The following is a 20,996-nucleotide window of genomic DNA, read 5'->3' as shown; positions in this document are numbered from 1 at the left end:
ATGGGGCGCCCTCCCAGGGCTGTGGGGTACTTGGTACCGGGCCGGTCTCTCAGAGGGGAATGTCACAGCAGCGGTGACCCGGTCCGTGGCCCTGGGCGCCCATATAAAAGGGATTAAGTGATGGAATAAAGTTTATGGGTGAATGATTTGTGACGCCACCTGTGGTGTTCGGCAATGAAGGTGTTAAGCCGACGCTGCGGACAGATCCCTTGGGACAGGTGGTGTGGTGCAGCTATGATATTGTGGCCCTCCACATGCAGGGCAGTAATCCCAGGGCAGTGAGGATAGGTGTTGAGGAAGAGGGTGCAGTGCCTGGCACAGGGATGAATCAGTGCTGACGGGGTTGCAGGAAGAAGGCAAGGACACAACAGGGTGCAGTTTCTTTACCTTTACTTTGCTTGGCAAATGCAGTCCAGGGTCCAGATTACAGATGGCACAGGAGCTGGCTAGCCTGGAAGCAACTTAGGAATCTCTCTAGGCAGATGGGTTGTGTAGTCTCCTTCTTAGCGCTTAGTTTTAGGTACTAGCAGTACTGTGTTACACTGAAGTTCCACTTGCTTATTCTCTCTAGAACTCCCTTGTATGGCAGACAGCTGTAGCCTTTCCTTTCTGGCTCACACGTCGCTGTTATGCCTCCGAGTCTTATTTGGGAATAGAGCATTTGCAGCTTCCTATTCCTCCGGTTTCTGTTGCAGGACCATCAGTGTCCGTACAGCCTTGGATATGGGGCTCCAGATCATGCGCTATAGCTGGGAATGAGCCTGAACTCTCTGCTCAATCTCGTAGCTCTTCTCCTCACGTCCACACACGTTGCCCTCCTCACGCGACCTCCTAATTCTCCTTTCCTGGCCCCCAGAGAGCAGCTCTTCCCCCAGTTTTTGGGTTCAGAGCTCCCTCTGCTGGCCTGGAGTGGGAGCTGTGTTGTGTGTTGTGTTTAACTGCCAGAGAGATCCCCTATTGCTTCCAAGCATGACATCACACTCCCTAGGAGGAAGGCAATGCCATTGTGGCTACCATATTCCTTGGGGCACCACACATGCGCCCGCCATTTTCTCCTGGAAGAAGAAGCTGGCAGCCCGGGAGACTACAGGGGGGGCTGTAGGGACAACGGAGGTTCCGGGGGGTGATCGGGGGACACAATTTTCCCATGACGGGGATCCATGCATACCAGGACAGCGATGGAAGCCATGCATACAAGGGTAGGGGATAAGTAGCCACGCCTGGCACTCCCACTGATCAGATGAAATATGCTCTGGCCTAGGCTGGATATAAGAAAATCATAGAGCAGACCACAGAAGCCCTGAACAGTATTTAATAAGTTTAGATAATGTCAGTTCTTGGTTATCGCTGGATACCATAGAGATGAGTGAGTATATTAGACCAATCAGTATTGGTCTAGTGTGAACCATGAGTAAGACCCTCTAGGTCGAAACGCGTTGGTTGGAGACCACCAGAGACCCCATCTGCCTGTATGTCCTTATCCATACTTTTTTCTGTTCTATTTTAAGAATTTACAATAAATGATGTATTTTTAACTGAAGTCCAGCGCTGGAGATTCCATTCTATATTAGAAGGGAAGCTTTTATTTAATATCTGCTCATAAGGTTATTTGTATCGTGTAAAGCTCCTGGAAAGCTTTCTATGCAAAGCTCAATCCTGTTTTGAGCTAAGATTTGCTACCATGCATCTCAGTTCTTGTGAGTAATGAATGAAAAGGAAAGAAGCATATATTTCATTAAGAATGAATCGGGTTGTAAAACCATGCGCCATTCCACAGTCTTGAAATTTATAGCATGCCAGTCTCGTAATATGGATGGTCCTGTTCTCTGCTCTCTGCCTCCTCAAAGATTTAAAGCTAGAGAGAAAAAATATGTGCCTCCTGAGCTACCATAGCAGAGGCTAAGAACATCTAATCCCATCCCCCTTATCCTTCTGCATTTATTGACACATAATGAATTTAGCAGAAGGCAGCCACAGCTGGTTTCTGTAGCTCATGCATGGCAGGGAGAATTATTTTACACTTGTTATCCATAATAGCAAATCAGAAATCAGTATTTCCCAGTGCCGCAGGATGGATGCTGAGGTCTTAGTGCGAATGGTACGTGAGTGAACATCACCGGTACTTACTAGCAAGAGGCGATCATACAGTCAGCCCTATTCCTGTGTGATACACTAGGACTCTTTCATGTCTGAAGATGATTGGGTGGGGAAAGTGCCTTATCTGGCTGTGCTTCAGCATCTGGGATCTGAAAAAAGCTTTTGGTAAGTCAGTTTTATGTTTTTTGGTCATTTACATAAATTACCTATGGCACATACAACATGACACCTGCCAATGGCTATTAGAGCGCATTCTTCTAAAATTCCTATGTGGGAAATGAGCCAAATAATAATAGTATGTTAGATGTGATTCATAGTTGTAGCATGTGCAAGAACTGCTCAGTATGTAGTAATCAATAGAAATGGTACGGGTTTTATACTGCGCAATACTTTATGTTTAATGCTTTGTTGTCGCGGTATTCATTCCTTGTTCTAAGCACTAATAAATATTTATCGGAAGGTTTTATTCATTATGGTTATTGTTGTTATTTATTAGGAACAACTGGATTGTTATTATATTCAGACTGTATATTATATTGTTATTGTATTATACAATTATACTTATTGATATTAATAGTTTATGCAGCAAAACATTCTACAGTTGTTTTCAACCTTAGATTGGATGAAAAAACACAATTACTTTTTTCTAGGATGCCTCTGTGTTTGTCTCGGCCACGTGATTTACGCGTAGAAATGTCACACGCTGTACTTTTTTGGAGTTGAAAGTGTTTGAGATGTCTCCATGTCACCCAATGATTGATGCATAAGTATCGTCCATGCACCGCTTACAAACAACAGATTCTGATATTTCCTACCACTGGCAACGTTATGTTCCTAAATCCATCAGGATTTATTTTAAAAATGTATACAATACCCTGTTTGTTTTTTTGTAGAAAAATACATTTTTAGGCACGTTTTGTACAATTCAGTTACATTTTAGGGTCTGTATTTTAGTGGCTACATCTGGACTCTTCTGAAACAAGCTTAGATCACTAATGAGTTTTATGATAGGGCAGCACGGTGGTTCAGTGGTTAGCATTGTTGCTTTGCAGCACTGGGGTCTGCAAGGAGTTTGTATGTTCTCCCCGTGTTTGCGTGGGTTTCCTCCGTGTTCTCCGGTTTCCTCCCACATTCCAAAGACATACTGATAGGGAATCTAGATTGTGAGCCCCAATGGGGACAGTGATGATAATGTGTGTAAAGAGCTGCGGAATAAGATAAGCAATGCATAATAAATGAATAAAATAATGGTTATGATTGACTGAAGCCAGTCACTAAACTGTTGTCCTTATCAAACTGGCTTCTGGTTGAAGAATAAATACTCCTTGTTGAAAAGAGGCCAGGTTCATTTCTGGCAGAATACATTTTGCATACGTAGCTAGTTTCCCATTGCAGAGACATTAATAACTTCTGCTCTGCAGGCACAATGAATGTTTAAGTTCCTGGGATAAATGGCGGCTTTAGAAAACAACGATAATACATTGTGTAATTTACTATTGATTTGACAATCCAATTACTCTGTATTGATCTTTGCACTGTCAAAGGAATTTAAGCAAAACATAGAAATCAGAATCCGTTCCATGTTTGCGTGAGGCATCTAGATCTCATCTAATCTATATGTAGTGTGTAAGTGCTGAATTCATTATGTTGTAACATGGAAATTAATTTGTCCTTATTTGTTCTTGCTGTAAGGAAGTCATTAGTGGCTCTTTTTCTTAACAACTAGACCAGTAACACTATGTTTTGGATTTTGTTCAATAAATTACAGACTAGCAGACATCAATGAGACCTGAATTAAATTATTTTTATATTTTCCATTTTGTATATTTTGTTCTATTTTAGGTTCTGCAGAATGTAAGAATAATTCCTCACTTGAACAAAACGTCCTTTCTACATGTTGTGTCTGTACTGAAATGCATTCTTTGTAATTAAGCTATATTTAAAAAAAAGTTGCACTCTGTAGTGCTTTACATGTCAATATGAAATATATGAAATATGAATAGCAATACTGCTTCTGAACACTGGGAAAAAATGAGATGTTTAGCACATAATTTGGCCAATTAATGCATGCCCAGCAACCAACGACTAGGTGGTCTTGAAACTGATGGGTCCTAACGTGTCTAGTGTGAACAACTCTCTATGACTGAAGTCTTAATTTCTTGGTTAAATGTGAATACCTCTCTTCCAAGTCTGATTTTATGGGTACCAAGAAAGAAATGTAAAAAAGGTTAGGGGCCCGACACTCGGGCACCACCCGCCGAAGAGCTGTTATTGGTGTCGGCAGCAGCGGCCACTGGCCATCTTCTATTAGTGACCACTGCACGGTACTACACATCTGCCTCCTGTTGATTTGAATAGGTGGCACATGTGCAGTACCAAGACACAACCACTATCAGAAGATGGAGAAGCTCCGCAAATGAGTATTTCCATTCGGCGGCCAACACCAATGCCGATAATCAGTGGCGGATTATAATGAGGTCAATCTGGGCGGTAGCCCAGGGCCCAGTGGTGTGGGGGGCCCACCAGCCCAAGGAAAATTGCCCCATTATAATCCGCCACCATAGCGCCACGCCCCCCCATGTACCGACCCATTCCTCCCCCTCCCAGACCCACCGGCCACCGCAGCGCCAGCCCCTCACTAATAAATCCCTTCTCTGTGTGCACAGAACCTGTGATGAGGTCACAGGAGGGGAGGAGTCAGAGGTTACATGATCAGGGGCCCTTCAGTGGATCATGTGACACCTGACTCCTCCCTCCTGTGACCTCATCACAGGTCCTGTGCACCAGCCCTCAATGTATTGTATGTGGGACTGCTGTGCTGGTTGTCATGGTGCTGGATGAGGGAATTATGTGTGGGGTCAGGAGGGGTTTACAGGGTGAATGTAGCTGTGTGTGTGTGTGCGAGGTGTACTGAGCAGTGCCGCATGTATGCGAGGTGTACGGAGCAGAGCCGCGAATGTGCGAGGTGTACGGAGCGGAGCTGCACGTGTGCGAGGTGTACGGAGCAAAGCTGCGTGCGTGAGCAGTGTATAGAGTGGAGCCATGTGTGTACGAGGTGTACGGAGCGGAGCCACGTGTGCACAGAGCGGAGCCGCATGTGTGTACGAGATGTACGGAGCAAAGCCGCGTGTGTGTACGAGGTGTACGGAGCAGAGCCGCGTGTGTGTACGAGGTGTACGGAATGGAGCCCTGTGTGTACAGAGCTGAGCCATCTGTTTACAGAGCAGAGCCACGTGTGCGAGGTGTACAGTGAAGAGCTGCGCCCGTGCGTAGTGTACGGAGCGGAGCCACGCGTGTACGGAGCGGAGCCGCGTGCATGTACGAGGTGTACGAAGCGAAGCTGCATGTGTGTACGAGGTGTACAGAGCGAAGCCGCGTGTGTGTACGAGATGTACGGAGCGAAGCTGCGTGTGTGTATGGAGCAAAGTCGTGTGTGTACGAGGTGTACGGAGCGAAGCTGCGTGTGTGTACGGAGCAAAGCCGTGTGTGTGTACGAGGTGTACGGAGCGAAGCTGCATGTGTGTACGGAGCAAAGCCGCGTGTGTGTACGAAGCGAAGCTGCGTGTGTGTACGGAGCAAAGCCGCATGTGTGTACGGAGCAAAGCTGCGTGTGTGTACGAGGTGTACGGAACGGAGCCCTGTGTGTACAGAGCTGAGCCATGTGTTTACGGAGCGGAGCCGCGTGTGTACGAGGTGTACAGAGCGGAGCTGCGCGTGTAAAAGGTGTGCGGAGCCACGCGCATGCGAGGTGTACGGAGCGAAGCCGCATGTGTGTACGAGGTGTACGGAGCGGAGCCGCGTGTGTGTGTACGAGGTGTACAGAGTGAAGCCGCATGTGAGTACGAGGTGTACGGAGCGGAGCCGCGTGTGTGTACGAGGTGTACGGAACGGAGCCCTGTATGTACAGAGCTGAGCCGTGTGTTTACGGAGCAGAGCCGTGTGTATGAGGTGTATGGATGGGAGCTACGCGTGAAAGAGGTGTACGGAGTGGAGCTGCGCGCGTGCTAGGTGTATGGAGCGGAGCCGCGTGTGTGTACGAGGTGTACGGAGCAGAGCCGCGTGTGTGTACGAGGTGTACGGAGCGAAGCCACATGTGTGTACAAGATATACGGAGCGAAGCAGCGTGTGTATATGTGGTGTACGGAGCAGAGCTGCGTGTGTACGAGGTGTACGGAATGGAGCCCTGTGTGTACAAAGTGTACAGAGCTGAGCCGTGTGTTTACGGAGTGGAGCCGCGTGTGTGCGAGGTGTATGAAGCAAAGCCGCAGGTGTACAAGGTTTACGGATCAGAGCCATGTATGTACAAGGTGTACAGAGCATGGCCGCGTGTGTATAAGGTGTATGGAGCAGAGCCGCATGTGTACGAGGTTTACGGAGTGGAGCCATGTGTATACTGAGTGGAGCCGTGTGTGTGCGAGGTGTACGGAGCGAAGCCATGTCTACAAGGCATACAAAGTGGAACCGTGTGTGTATGAGGTGTGTGGAGCCATGCGTGTACAAGGTATGATGTGGAGCATTCATACCTCCCAACCATCCCAGATTTTGAGAGTCTGCCCCACTGCCCCGACCGGGAGCTTACTTTTCCCACGGACACAGGAGTATACGGCGGAGCCCCGAGGAGCACTCGAAAACTCGCACGTGACATTCCATCGGAAGTGATGTGCTGGAAGCTGACCGGACGAGATTGTGATGGAACCATGGAGGCACTTCAGGGAATGCTTCAGATCATCACCATGTCCTGTGTCCTCTTCCACCAGCACGGACAGCGGGATCGCCTTGGACTCGGGGATGTCGGCCATGTGAGTGGATCATGATATGTCCTGCACCAGGAGGCTCAGGTGGGCACTACAATGTGAACCGGGCTGGTATAGTATCTTTATAGACTCTTTCTTTCCCCTCTTTCCTTGTCTTTCTTTCTTTCTCTCTCTGTTCTTTCTTTCACTTTCTGTTCTTTCTTTCTCCTCTTTCTTTCTCTCTCCCTCTCTGTTCTTTATTTCCCCTTTCTTTCTTTTTTCTCTCTTTGTTCTTTCTTTCAACTCTTTCTTTCTCTCTTTGTTCCTTCTTTCCCCTCTTTCTTTCTCCCTCCCTCTCTGTTCTTTCTTTCCCATTTCTTTCTTTCATTCTTTCTTTCTTTTTTTCTCTGTTCTTCCTTTCCCCCTCTTTCTTTCTTTCTCTCTTTTCTTTCTTTCTCTCTCCCTCTCTGTTCTTTCTTTCTACTCTTTCTTTTTTTCTCTCTCTGTTCTTTTTTCTGTCCCCTCTATCTTTCTCTCTGTTCTTTCTTCCTTTCTCTCTCTGTTTCTTTCTTTCTTTCTTTCTCTCTGTTCTTTCTTTCTCTCTCCTTTCTTTCTCTTTTTTCTTTTTTCTCTCTCTCTGTTCTTTCTTTTCCTCAGTACCAGTCAGTTTGCCCACAGTACCAGCCAATGTGCCCTCAGTACCAGTCAGTGTGATCTGCAGTGCTAAATGGGTGTGGTTGGGGCGTGGACATGGGTGTGACTAGTTGTGAAATGGGTGTGGTCGGGCGGCCGGTAACCAATCATCATAGTGGAAGTCATCTGTTTCCATCAACTTTGTTATATGTGGGCAGTGGGCACCTCTAGTAAGGTGGGCATGAGATGGCGGGTCTTGTCACCTCTGCCTCACACATAAGTTACCATGAGGTGTACTTTATTCCTGCCACATTTCTTTCTTGGAAAACCAAAAACAAAACACAAAACAAATATCCTGGAATAAAAAAGTAAAAAAATATATTACATACATAATTTTATATGTTTATTTTTATCAAAATTATGTTAACTAAATACCCTTATTATTACTATTATTACTACCTTCATGCAATTTTTGCAATATATTTTTTTACTTTTTTATTCCAGGATATTTGTTTTGTGTTTTGTTTTTGGTTTTCTCTGTGTAAAGGTCATGTGTTCATATGCAATTACAATTTGCATGCACATTATTTTACTTTTTCTTCTCAGACCCAGTTTCACATTTCTTTCTTGGCCTACTGAGAGAAATGTTTTGACCAGTTGAAAGTTATACAACCTGAGGATTGTGCATGTGTGCGCTGCCCGCATATATATACATATTTACTTACTCCGACCCCTATATAAACCCTGCCCTTCCGACCGTCATCCACTTTCCCATGCTCCTGTTCCAATCCTGGGGTCTTTTTTGGTCCCCCCTTGGTCCTCCACATGCTGAACACCTGGGATATGACTAGCATTGCCCAATGTGCACTTGTTCGTCGCCAGATGCAGCGTCGTGTCCAGTGTGTGAGGAGATGGCAACTTTTCTGTGGCGTTAACACCTCTGCTGACTAGAGTTGAGCGATACCGTCCGATACTTCAAAACTACAGCTTTTACAGATACTTCAGCTTTTACCATAAAGTGAGACTAGGGACTTTTTTTTTAAGTGGCGGAGGAATACAGTGCGGAAGGATACCTACCTTCCGTCATTGGATTCCTGCAGCCCGTAGAGAGCGACAGCATCAGCTGATGCTGCAGTTCTCTACCCAAGATCGTCGTGGGACACACTCGTGGACTGCTTCGGATCACGGGTGAGTATTTTTGTGGTTTGTTATGTTAATATTTATTCCGTAAAAGACAATGGCTTCGGGGAACAATGTGACAAGTATTGGTAAGTATGTTACTCTATGTTATATGCACTGTATGTCTATGTATGTATTGTATGAATGTATTGTATGTAGCATGCATGTAGTATGTATGTAGCATGTATGTAGTATGTATGTAGCATGTATGTAGTATGTATGTAGTATATATGTGGTATGTATGTAGCATGTAGCATGTATGTAGCATGCATGTAGTATATATGTGGTATGTATGTAGCGTGTAGTATGTAGCATGCATGTAGTATGTATGTAGTATGTATGTAGTATGTATGTAGCATGTAGTATGTATGTAGCATGCATGTAGCATGTAGTATGTATGTAGCATGCATGTAGTATGTATGTAGCATGTAGTATGTATGTAGCATGCATGTAGTATGTATGTAGTATATATGTGGTATGTATGTAGCATGTAGTATGTATGTAGCATGCATGTAGTATGTATGTAGTATGTATGTAGCCTGCATGTAGTATATATGTAGTATGTATGTAGCATGTAGTATGTATGTAGCATGCATGTAGTATATATGTAGTATGTATGTAGCATGTAGTATGTATGTAGCATGCATGTAGTATATATGTAGTATGTATGTAGCATGTAGTATGTATGTAGCATGCATGTAGTATATATGTAGTATGTATGTAGCATGTAGTATGTATGTAGCATGCATGTAGTATGTATGTAGCATGCATGTAGTATATATGTAGTATGTATGTAGCATGTAGCATGCATGTAGTATATATGTAGTATGTATGTTGTATGTATGTAGCATGCATGTAGTATATATGTAGTATGTATGTTGTATGTATGTAGCATGCATGTAGTATATATGTAGTATGTATGTTGTATGTATGTAGCATGCATGTTGTATGTATGTAGCATGCATGTAGTATATATGTAGTATGTATGTTGTATGTATGTAGCATGCATGTAGTATGTATGTAGTATTTTTTTTTTTTTTTACATTTAACACATTAGCCGGATGATGGGACTACTACTGTCCCATCATTGGCTAATGTGTCAATCACTGTCATGGTAGCAGGCATCGCCCGATGGGACTTGTAGTCCCATCGGACGATGCCTGCACAGACTCCCGGACATCAGCACAGCCCCCCGGCAGGCCGGCACAGCCCCCCGGCAGGCCGGTACAGACCCCCACAGGGTGCACAGACCACCGGCAGGCCGGCACAGCCCCCCGGCAGGCCGGTACAGACCCCGGGCAGTCCACACAGCCCCCCGGCAGGCCGGCACAGCCCCCCGGCAGGCTGGCAGAGACCCCCGGAAGGCCCGAAATGACGGCGCATCATGATGCGCACACACCGCGCATCATGATGACGTCATTTCGGCTGTCAATCAACTTTGAACTTCCGATTCCGATTCCGGAATCCGATATGACAAAAGTATCGGAAGTCAGTATCGGAATTCCGATACCGCTAATATCGGCCGATACCCGATACTTGCGGTATCGGAATGCTCAACACTACTGCTGACATGTTGAGCACAGCCTGTGACGAGGAGCATCTCTTCCTGTGTATCCGGCACAGGCTGCACATTGGAGGCTGGTTCTTCTATCTGGGGAAGTTCATGAAGCAGAAGCCTCTGTGTGACTCATGTGAAGTAACTTGTCTGACAGGTCATGGGTCCAGGTCAGCAGGTGATTGCAGACTATTAGCTGTTTTCGATTTTAGGTACAGGTGAGTCAGGACTAGATATTGGTTGGAAGCCTTCCAGTATTTGTAAGGCCTCGTGCGGACGCTGAGTATTTGGTGAGTTTTTACCTCAGTATTTATAAGGCCTCATGCATTACAAAAAGGAGAGAAAGAAATAGGCCATGAGCAGGGGATCACCCTGAATAGGACATGGCATATATACTGTAATACAAATTTTATTAAACACAGCAAAAAATTTTAAAAACATTAAAAATGGTCACAAATGTGACACATGCACAAATATTATTGTACGGTACAAGTCCAGATTTAGCTCTGCACTGTATTTTTAGTGACTTCAACCTTTGGAACTGGTACTTAGCTCATCTGGCAAAGTAGAGTAAGGAGGGATAGGCTTTCCTGCATGTATACAATTGGGTTAGTATTGGTTTAATCCTGTGATAATGATGTTAATAACTCTGTATACATTTTAACTTGATTTATGGGGATAAAGAGTACTATGCAAAAGTTTTATGCATCTGTAGAAAAAATGCTGCAAAGTAAGAATGCTTTAAAAAAATTACAACCCCCAATTCCAAAAAGTTAGTCCCCCTTGTAAAGTGTAAACAAGCATACAATGATTTGGAGATTGCTTATAACCATATTTAATTCACAACAGAACATAAAACACAGATCAGAGGTCTATCCTTAGACATTATTCCATTTAATTAAAAAATAAAAATCTCATTTAGAAATTGACAGTAGGAAAACATCTAAAAAATGTTGGACAGGGATATGTCTACCATTATGTAGAATCTCATTTTCTTTTTACAGCAGTCTGTAAGGCTATGTGACCATGTTAGCATTTTTAAACACTCAGAAAACCGGAATTCTTCCCAGAAACTGCGTGCTTTATTTCCGCACTTTTTTGTGCGATTTTTGCACAAAAACGCACGTTTTTGATGCGTTTTTTCCGCGTGGTTTCTGGGAACATTGCAAATGGCTAAAAACGCGGACCTATGCGGAAATTAATGAGCATGCTGCGTTTTCTGAGCGTTTAAAAACGCATGCATTGGCACAAAAAGCCAAAAATGCATTACATTTAATGGGAAGCTTCTTTTAAGCGTTTCTGAAGCGCCTGATCCAGCTCAAATGCTGCGGAAACGCTTACAAAAATGACGCAACGTGGGCACACAGCCTAAATGTCTCGGAAGTGAGGAGACCAATTGATCGAGTTCTGGAAGAGGACTGTTGTCCCATTTTTGGCTGTTGCAAGATTCTAGCTTCTCAATAGTCCTGGGTAGAGATGAGCGACTTTGCTTTTTTTCGGGTCGAGTCAGGTTTCGTGAAAATCGACTTTCGCAAAAGTCGGGTCGAACGAAATCAGCCGGTTATCATGAAAAGTCGAAGGCCAACTGAAACATGACACCCAATGCAAGTCAATGGGGAAGCAAAGTCGGCAGGGAGTGGAGGACAGGAAACACACCTACAGTGCCCTTTTGAATGCCAAAAACATCAATTCTTATTACTGAAGCATTTCAACCTTAATTTACTTCATAATACTAGTTACGCACTGGAAAATGGTGGTTATTTGGCTAAATTTGTGGGGGGTAGGGCTGGCTCCAGGTTTTCATGTGCCCTGGGCCAAAGAGCGCCCCTTTAACACATAGCACAACTCATGATGCTCCGATACGGCAGAGAAATAGCGGTATAGTACAATGAAAAATACTTCACTTTTTACATCTCATGACTGATATCCATTTTAAATTCTCCAATAGCTCCAAAAACGGACAGTATATTACTCCATACTGTATTATGGCCACCGCAAAGTGCGCTATACAATGAAATGAGGCCCATATATTTCTCCATACAGAATCATTGGTCCCATATAATGTTTGAAACAGTATATGATGAGCTCACATAATGCTACAGTATATGTTGGTCCCCATGAATGAAGCTGCACTGTCTGATGGGCCCAAATAATGCTCCATATATAATGGGCCCCATTTCTAATGCTCTAGTGTATAATGGGCCCTGTAAATGCTGCTCCAGTGTCTGATGCCCACCTTTGGAATGCTCCAGTGTATTGTGGGCCCCATATATCATTCGCCAGAGTATAGTGCTCCCCAAAAATTGCTGTCCCAACATTGAAAACAATTAAATAAGTCTCCTCAAATAAGTCTCCTCGCTAGGGAATCCCTGTACTAGTCTCGGCGTACAGACGTGATGTCATTGCACTCTCTGATCGGAATATCACTGTCAGGAAACGCGGAAGACGTCATGGCGGTGGAGCAGGGAGAGGTAAGTATTTCCACTTTGCAAGTGCTGTGATCCTGAGCAAGCAAGGGGGGCCCACTCGTTGGCGACGGCACTGGCACAGGGCCCCTCATAGTACGGCGGTGTGTCTGACGGCCGGTGTGCACCCCCACCATCATAGACACCTGATTGCACTATGAGGGACCCTGTGCCAGTGCCCGCGCCCAAGAGTTGGCCCACCCACCTGTCCAGGGCAACGGCACTCGCACAGTTGCGTGCGCTAGGTGTTGACCCCGACCATGGGGGGAGGAGGAAGCCCAGTTAGGGAGGTTTACAAAATCGCATATGTTGATGTGGGACATTCACCTGCTGCTAAAGGCGAAATTGGTCAAGTCCCAGGAAGAGGAGGACCAAAGAAAGCCATTTTTCTGGCAACCTATGTGTCATCAGGGTAAGGTGTGACAAAATCCTTGGAAACCCATGCATGGTTCATTTTAATGAAGGTTAGATCATCCACATTTTGGGTCGAGAGTTGGATCCTTTTTTCTGTCAGGATTGATCTAGCAGCTGTGAAGACTCTTTCCGATAGCACACTTGCAGCTGGGCAAGCGAGCTCCTGTAAGGCATATGGTGCCAATTCAGGTCAGGTGTCCAGGCATCCTCCTCCCCTAAATAATCATCCCCATCATCATCCTCCTCCTCCTCTTCTTTCTCCATCTTGACCAGGATAGTTCCCGGAGCAGACAATGGCTGACTGTCATCAAGGCTTCTCTCCTCCTCTTCGTCATCATCCTCGGCTGCAGACGCCTGCTCCTTAATGTGTGTCAAAGTTTGCATGAGCAGATGCATAAGTGGGATGCTCATGCTTATGATGGCGTCGTCTGCGCTTACCAGCCGTGTGCATTCCTCAAAACACTGAAGGACTTTACAGAGGTCTTTCAGCTTCGAACACTGCACGCCTGTCAACTCCATGTCTACCCTCAAAGTGCCTGCCCGTGTATCCTCCCACAAATGCATTACGGCCTGCCTCTGTTCGCACAGCCACTCAACCATGTGCAGGGTGGAGTTCCATCTTGTTGCAACGTCGATAATTAGGCGGTGCTCGCGAAGGTGGAGCAATCGCTGCGGCTTCTGCATACGACTGGAGTGTACGGGCGACCGGTGGATGTGCGCGCACAGTCTTCGGACCTTCTGGAGCAGGCCTGTTAACTCTGGATAATTATTGAGGAAGCACTGCACCACCAGGTTCAAGGTGTGAGCCAAGCAAGGTATGTGTCTGAGTTTTGAAAGGGCTATGGCTGCCACAAAATTCCGGCCGTTATCATTAACTACCTTGCCTGCCTCAAGATGTAGACTGCCCAGCCATGACTCAGCTTGTTGCTGAAAGTAGTCAGCCAGTACCTCCGTGGTGTGTCTGTCGCCCAAACACATCATCTTCAACACAGCCTGCTGACACTTTCCACTAGCTGATCGATAGGGGGACACCTCATGTGCAACCCTGGCAGCTGCGGACGGAGTGCTTGTGCGACTGCGTTCTGTGGATGAGCTTTCGCTTGAGGAGGAGGAGGGTCGAACGCCTACAGCCAACTGTTTCCTATACCGTGGGATAGGCAGCACTGTCCCACCACCGCTGTCCCCTGTGGACCCTGCATCCACCACATTAACCCAGTGCGCAGTGATGGACATGTAATGGCCCTGGCCATGCCTACTTGACCATGCATCAGTTGTGAGATGCACCTTTCCACTCACTGATTGCTTGAGTGCATGGACAATGCGGTCTTTCACATGAAGGTGGAGGGCTGGGATGGCTTTGCGAGAAAAGAAGTGGCGACTGGGTAGGTCATAGCGTGGTACTGCGTAGGCCATGTGTTCGCGGAAAGTTGTGCTTTCAACTAACCGATAGGGCATCATTTCTAACGAGATTAGTTTGGCAATGAGGGGGTTCAAACCCAGTGTACGCAGATGAGAGGATGAGTACTTTCTTGTCCTGCTCATAGTCGCTGGTAAGGTGAGCAGGACTTGAGAGATGCATATGGTCGAACTAGCAGTGGACATGGAGGACTGAGAGAGGGTTGATGATGGTGATGGAGTTGGTGTTCTTTCTGATGGCCTAGATTCAGTCTTTCATTGCAATAACAGTGTGATTCCCTGACTGATTTACCCTTGAGATGAAAACTCAACATTTGCTGCTGGTGGTGTGCTAACCGGTGGGCTTACAGTGGGGGAAACAATTTAGTGTTGCTGACTACCTTCTTTGGGAGCAGTTGCACATGTGGTACGTGAGTTTTGGTAGTCCGTCCACGCTTGCAAGTGCATGGTGTTTAAATGTCTTAGCATGCAACTGGTATTCAAATTTCTCAGATTTTTCCCTCGGCTAAAGGTCTTTGCGCACTTCTTACATATAACCTTTGCCTGATCATTAGGATTTTGTTCAAAAAAGTGCCACACTGCACTCTTCCTACTATGGAAGACATTTTGAGACCTTGCACGCTGTGCTATTTTGACCATCTGGCCAAGCTGTCCTGCAACTCTTTTGGCTTTTGTAACCTTTTTTTGGACTGCTCCGGGCCTGCCGGATAACAGCTGTTGTGATGTCGATGCCCGCTGCGGATGCTCCTCCTCCTCTTCTGAGCTATTGGCAGCGGCACCCTCTTCCCCAATGGATGCCAATCTGGGTCCAAAACTGGGTCATCCATCACCTCCTCTTCAATGTCATGTGCACCTTCCTCTGTGTCACCGTGTATGGTGGCATAGTATGCGGGAAGGGGTACCTGAGTTTCATCAGGGTCAGATTCTGCCTCAGTACACTGCGAGGACAATGTAGTGCTCTGAGTGAATGTACCAGCAGAATCATCTATCAGTGGCTGTGCATCAGTGCACTCCATGTCAGATTCATCTTGGCCTGGGTAATTCACGATTTGACTTGATAACCCAGGCATGGTATGTGAAAACAGCTCCATGGAGTAATCTGTAGTGTGGCCTGCCGCATCCTTCAATTTTGGTTGGGGTGAAGGACACAAGGAAAGGTGTGGTTCATGACCATGAGCCTCCAATGATGACTCAGTGCTTTTATTTTTTAAAACTTCAGAAGAGGAGGCGATAGAGCTGGAGGCTGAGTCAGCAATGTAAGCCAAAACTTGTTCTTGAAGCTCCGGCTTTAAAAGCGGTTCACCTACTCCCAGAAAAGGGAGCTTTTGAGGCCTTGTGGAGCCAGACGATGACGCAGGCTCGACACCTCCTGCATTAGGTGCTATTTTGCTTTTGCCACTACCAGCAGATCCACCACCAACACTAACACCATCATTACCAGCTGCCAACCCCCGCCCACTTCCACAGACTCTTCCACCACACTTCCTCATTTTTGGGGAAAATGTACCCAAAAAAACACCAACTATATGGTACTGTAAAACAAGGTACAAGGTGTATATAGTAGTGGGGAGTATTTGAATCTCTCTAGACTTCAGGACACAGTAGGATTCTGTCAGGCCCTGTTTATATTACACTGCAATGTGACAGGCAGATTCTGGATGGTGTAAGAAAGGTGTATAGAGGACTGTGGAGAATTGGAATCTCTGTAGACTTCTGGACACAGTTGGATTCTGTCAGGCCCTGTTTATATTACACCGCAATGTGACCGGCAGAAATTGCCTAGTGTATGACAAACTACAAGGTGTATATAGAATTGGGCATAATTGGAATCTCCCTAGAGTGTAGGTCTGTAAGAATGGACAAACTCCTCAACTTTTCCTTACAGAGTCACACATATAGATAGCTTCAAAATAAAATTGTCAAGCTCTGTGTTTTTTAAGTATACGGACTGACACACGCTGTCTCTCTATAGTTTTGTATGTGATCAAACAGCAAATATATTTAACTGTTTGAAAACTAGACAAAACTAGAAGGTGCATGTCTGTAAGAACGGAACATGTCCTCGACTTATCCTTACAGAGCGACACACAGATAGCTTCACTGTGGCCGTGATAACAGCCGTTACACGGTACTGAGAGAGGAGCGTGCACGTACACCGCTGTACGGTGTATGTAAAATTGTCAAGCTCCGTGTTTTTGTATACGGACTGACACACGCTGTCTCTCTCTTGCTTTGAATGTAATCAAACAGCAAATATACTAAACTGAAAAATAGACAAAACTATAAGGTGTAGGTCTGTAAGAACGGACAAACTCCTTGACTTTTCCTTACAGAGTCACACACGTAGATAGCTTCAATTTGGCCGTGATAACAGCCATTAAACAGTACTGTGTGAGGAGCGTACACCGCTGTACGGTGTGTGAAAAAAATGAACGCTCACTACCTCACCAGGACAAAACAATACAATTTGGATTGCTTTTAAAAAAGCAGTTTGAACACCAGTGTGCAAACAGCAATGCAGCTAGCCTTAAAAGGCAGGCTAATCACCACCAGCGCTGTTGCACAAAAGCAAAAATCTTCACCTTTCACTGCACAGTAACTACAGTAAAAAGCGCTAGCAGCAGAAGCAGTTTTTTTTTTCTTTTTGCCTTCCTAACGCTCTCCCTACAGAATGAGCAGCTGCAGCAACTCTCCCTATTCTGATATCAGCATGAGTAACATGGCGGTCGGCGTCCCCGCCCTTTCATACCCCCTGTGACGCCACACAAAGCAAGCCAATCACTTGCATGCCCTTCTCCAAGATGGTGGTGACCGCTGCCTATGTCATCACGTTGCCCACAGTGTCTGTTCTTCCTGATTGGCTGAAAAAGGGCGCTAAAGCATCTTTTGAAATGCGACTTTGGTGCTAAAGTCGCCGACCTCGTGCCCGACCTCACTCTAAGGTCGGGTTTCGTTTCATGAAACCCGACTTTGGCGAAAGTCGGCGACTTTTGAATTTTTTTGACCCGTTTCACTCAACTCTAGTCCTGGGTTCTTTTTTGCCAGATCTTTGATTTCAGAACATGCCAAATCTTTTCTATGGTGACAGCAGGACTGCAGGCTGCTAGTTCATAACCCAAACTCTTCTTTTGTGAATCCATGCTGTTGGTGATGGATGCAATTTGTGGTTTAACATTGTCTTCCTGAAATATGTAAGGCCTTCCCTGAAATAGATAATGTCTGCATGGGAGCATATGTAATTCTAAAACTTCTACAGTATATAATGGTCAGCCTTGGTAGTGTCCTTCCAGATGTGTAAGCTGCCCACGCTATAGGCAATAATCTAACCCCAAACCATCAGAGATGCAGCTTTTGAACTGTATGCTGATAACAAGCTGGATGGTTCTTCTCCACTTGAGTCTTGCAGGATATGGTCTTCGTCGTTCCATAAATTGTGATTAATTTGATCAAAGAATGATTTTCTATTTTGTCTCAGTCCAATTTAAATGAGCCTGAGAGCGTTTCTTTATTGTGTTGATATATGGCTTTTTCTTTGCATAACAGAGCTTCAACTTGCATCCATGGATTGCACCATGAACTATTCCTGAGTCCATTCAGTGATTTGCATGACCTAATAATGTCGGTTTTTAATTCACTATCGCCTGAGGGCCGTTGATCACAAACATCCAACATTGACCGACGGTCATGTCCCTTATGCTCATGGGTTTCTCTAGAATCTGCAAATCTTTTGATGGTATTATGTGCTGTAGATGGTGGGCCATTCAAATTCTTTGCAATTTTATGTTATATAACATTTTTCTGAGTTTGTTCCTCAATTTTTAGATGTAAGTGTTGAATCTCTGACCATCTTTGCTTCTGATAGACTCTGCCTTCCTAACATGCTCTTTTCATACAGTAAAGTGATTTTGTTAAAACTTGACCTTCTAGCTGTTTATTATATGTACCACTTAATTTTCCAGCCTTTTGCTAACCCTTGTCACAACTTTTCTTGAGGTGAATAACTGTCATCAACTTCTAAATAAGTTCATTTTATTCAAATTTAATGGAAAAATACCTAACCTAACTTCTAATTTACATTTTATGTTCTGCCTAATAAAATATGGCTATGAGACATTTCCAAATCATTGCATTCTTGTTTTCTTTAAGTTTTTGCACACCTTCCCAACTTTTTTTGGAATTGGGGTTGTAGAACTGTTAATAGTTTATTTTTATCAAATTAAATGCAGTGAAGAAAGGATAAATCGCAATCAAATTAATATTTAGCGTGACCATTAGAGATGAGCGACTTTGCCTTTTTTAGGGTCGAGTCGGGTTTCATGAAACCCGACTTTCTCAAAAGTCGAGTCGAACGAAATCGGCCGACTATAGGGAAAAGTCGGGAAAAATCGTGAAACACGAAACCCAATGCAAGTCAATGGGGAGAAAAGTCGGCAGTGAGTGGAGGACTGTAAACACACCAGGCATGAATTTTAACCCCAGAGGCGGGAAAATCTCTATCTCTCTTCTCCCTCTCCCTCTCCATCTCCCTCTCCCTCTCTCACCCCCTCTCCCTCTCTCTCCCCCTCTCCCCCTCTCTCCCTCTCTCCCTCTCTCCCTCTCAATCTCTCACCCCTCTCCCTCTCTCTCCCCCTCTCTCCCTCTCTCCCTCTCACCCTCTCCCCCTCTCTCCCTCTCCCTCTCTCCCTCTCTCTCCCTCTCCCACTCCCTCTTCCACTCCCACTCCCACTCCAGCTACGCTCTGCTTCTCTCATTGGCTGAAAACAGTCACGTGCAAGCATTCGGTGAAACCCGACTTTGACGCTTGGGTCGCCGACCACATGGCCAACTTCACACTGTGGTCAGGTTTCATTTTATGAAACCCGACTTTGGCGAAAGTCGGCGACTTTTGAATCAAACCGACTTGTTTCGCTCAACTCTAGTGACCATGCATCGGGTGCAGAGAGGGTAGTCGCCCTAGGTCACGTGCTCTGAGGGGGCCCACCCAGAGCTACACTATTGTAACTGTATCGGTGGGCACATCGCACCCATACAGTTACTCGCTTCAGCAGAGCAGGGAGAATTGATCGCCCCGCACTGCCCCCAAGCTGCTATGGGGCTCCTGAGCAGGCCAAGGGGGGCCTGGTGCCAGCAGTGGTCCCCTCCCCACCCATTATCACAAATTCAACTCTATCAACTAGATGTTGTTATGCTCACTCTCCCATTATTCCCCCTCTCAACATCCGATGTCAATGATGCAGGTACTGACAGCGGGTGCTATGATGTCGTTACCTGGCGCCCAGCTGTCCGAAGATGAGCCAGCACTTGGAGCAGCGAGGAAACGAGGAGAGGTGAGTATTGTATTTTATTTTTTATGAAGTACATTATACTATAGAGTCTGCCTATGAGGGCCTGCATTATACTATAGAGTCTGTCTACGTGGAGTGCATTACACTATAGAGTATGCCTATGGGGGATGCATTATATAATATAGAGTCTGTAGTGTGGAGATTACAGTGAGGGGGCCATAATACAGTGCTGGAGCCATCAGTTTAGGGGCTAATAAGGGGTCAGTATACTGTGTGGGTGGTAATATACAGTGAGGGGGCATTACACTGTGTATAAGAAAGCATCATGCTTTGTATAGGAGAGCTGTACATGGGGGAGACTCAGGACATTATTAAATGTAAAGAGGGCTCTAAGTGTTATAGGGGAACTCAGGTTACTATGACTCTCAAAGGAGCACACAGGGCATTATTACTTTCTAAGGGGAAAAATGTGAGCACTGTTTTCTAGGGCACTTGCATATGGTATTACTATATTCTAGAGGTTTGTTTTACCAGCTAGATGCACACTGTTCCATATACGGCAGCAACAGCTCAGTATTGGGGTATCAGCAGGATAAGGAGTTTGTGTGCAGGTTGTGAATAGATGGTGACAGAACTGAAAATATGAGAAGTGAAATGTCTCTTTGTAATTATCTCTTCAGCCAAGTCCTGGCTGGAAGAAGTTGTCATGTCGATCTGGGTTAGATGGAAAAAACAGGAAAAGTGAACTATTCCATCAGAAAGAACCTCAGTCGTAAGTCACCATCTATAACGGTGCTGTAATCTCTTATGTGTTCCACAGTACTGGTATCTACCACTGACCATATGGCGGTAAAATCAATTTTAGTCTTTGTATAGAGATTATTTTCAGCAACAGCGCGGTCATCTGTTGAGGTTCTCCTCCACTATTATGGTGCATCACCCAGTTGTAATCAAGGTTACATGGTTATGGGCCCACTCAGAAGTTTTGCCCCCTGCTGAACCAAAACCCTAGCTATGCCTCTGATACTAGCACTCAGGTTTTCAAGGAACTTGACAGAAAGATTGCTAAAGCAGCACTCCCATCAAAGTTTTTATTCTCTTAATAAACTGCAATCATCATATTATATAACACTTTCTATCCACTTTCATTTTCACTTTCTATCCAGCTAATTCTTCTCTTTTCTCTGCTTTATGTAGAAACAGGAAGGCTCTTGTTCAT

General features: G+C 45.3%; 1 protein-coding gene across 1 annotated transcript in view; it reads left to right on the top strand.

Moving 5' to 3' along the window:
• The first annotated feature begins 1,929 nt into the window (after positions 1-1,929).
• The window catches only part of CHRNA5 (cholinergic receptor nicotinic alpha 5 subunit), an 89,334-nt gene continuing 70,267 nt past the window's right edge, over positions 1,930-20,996 (top strand). Inside the window, exon 1 of the mRNA XM_073586863.1 lies at positions 1,930-2,262. Within this exon, the coding sequence (XP_073442964.1) occupies positions 2,196-2,262 (67 nt within the window). The 5' untranslated portion in view covers positions 1,930-2,195. The remainder of the gene's footprint in view (positions 2,263-20,996) is intronic.

This window comes from Dendrobates tinctorius, unplaced genomic scaffold (assembly GCF_039654945.1).
Source record: "Dendrobates tinctorius isolate UK_male_01 unplaced genomic scaffold, ASM3965494v1 ptg000097l, whole genome shotgun sequence".
Lineage (NCBI taxonomy): Eukaryota > Metazoa > Chordata > Amphibia > Anura > Dendrobatidae > Dendrobates > Dendrobates tinctorius.
This window is presented reverse-complemented; position numbering and strand designations above follow the sequence as displayed.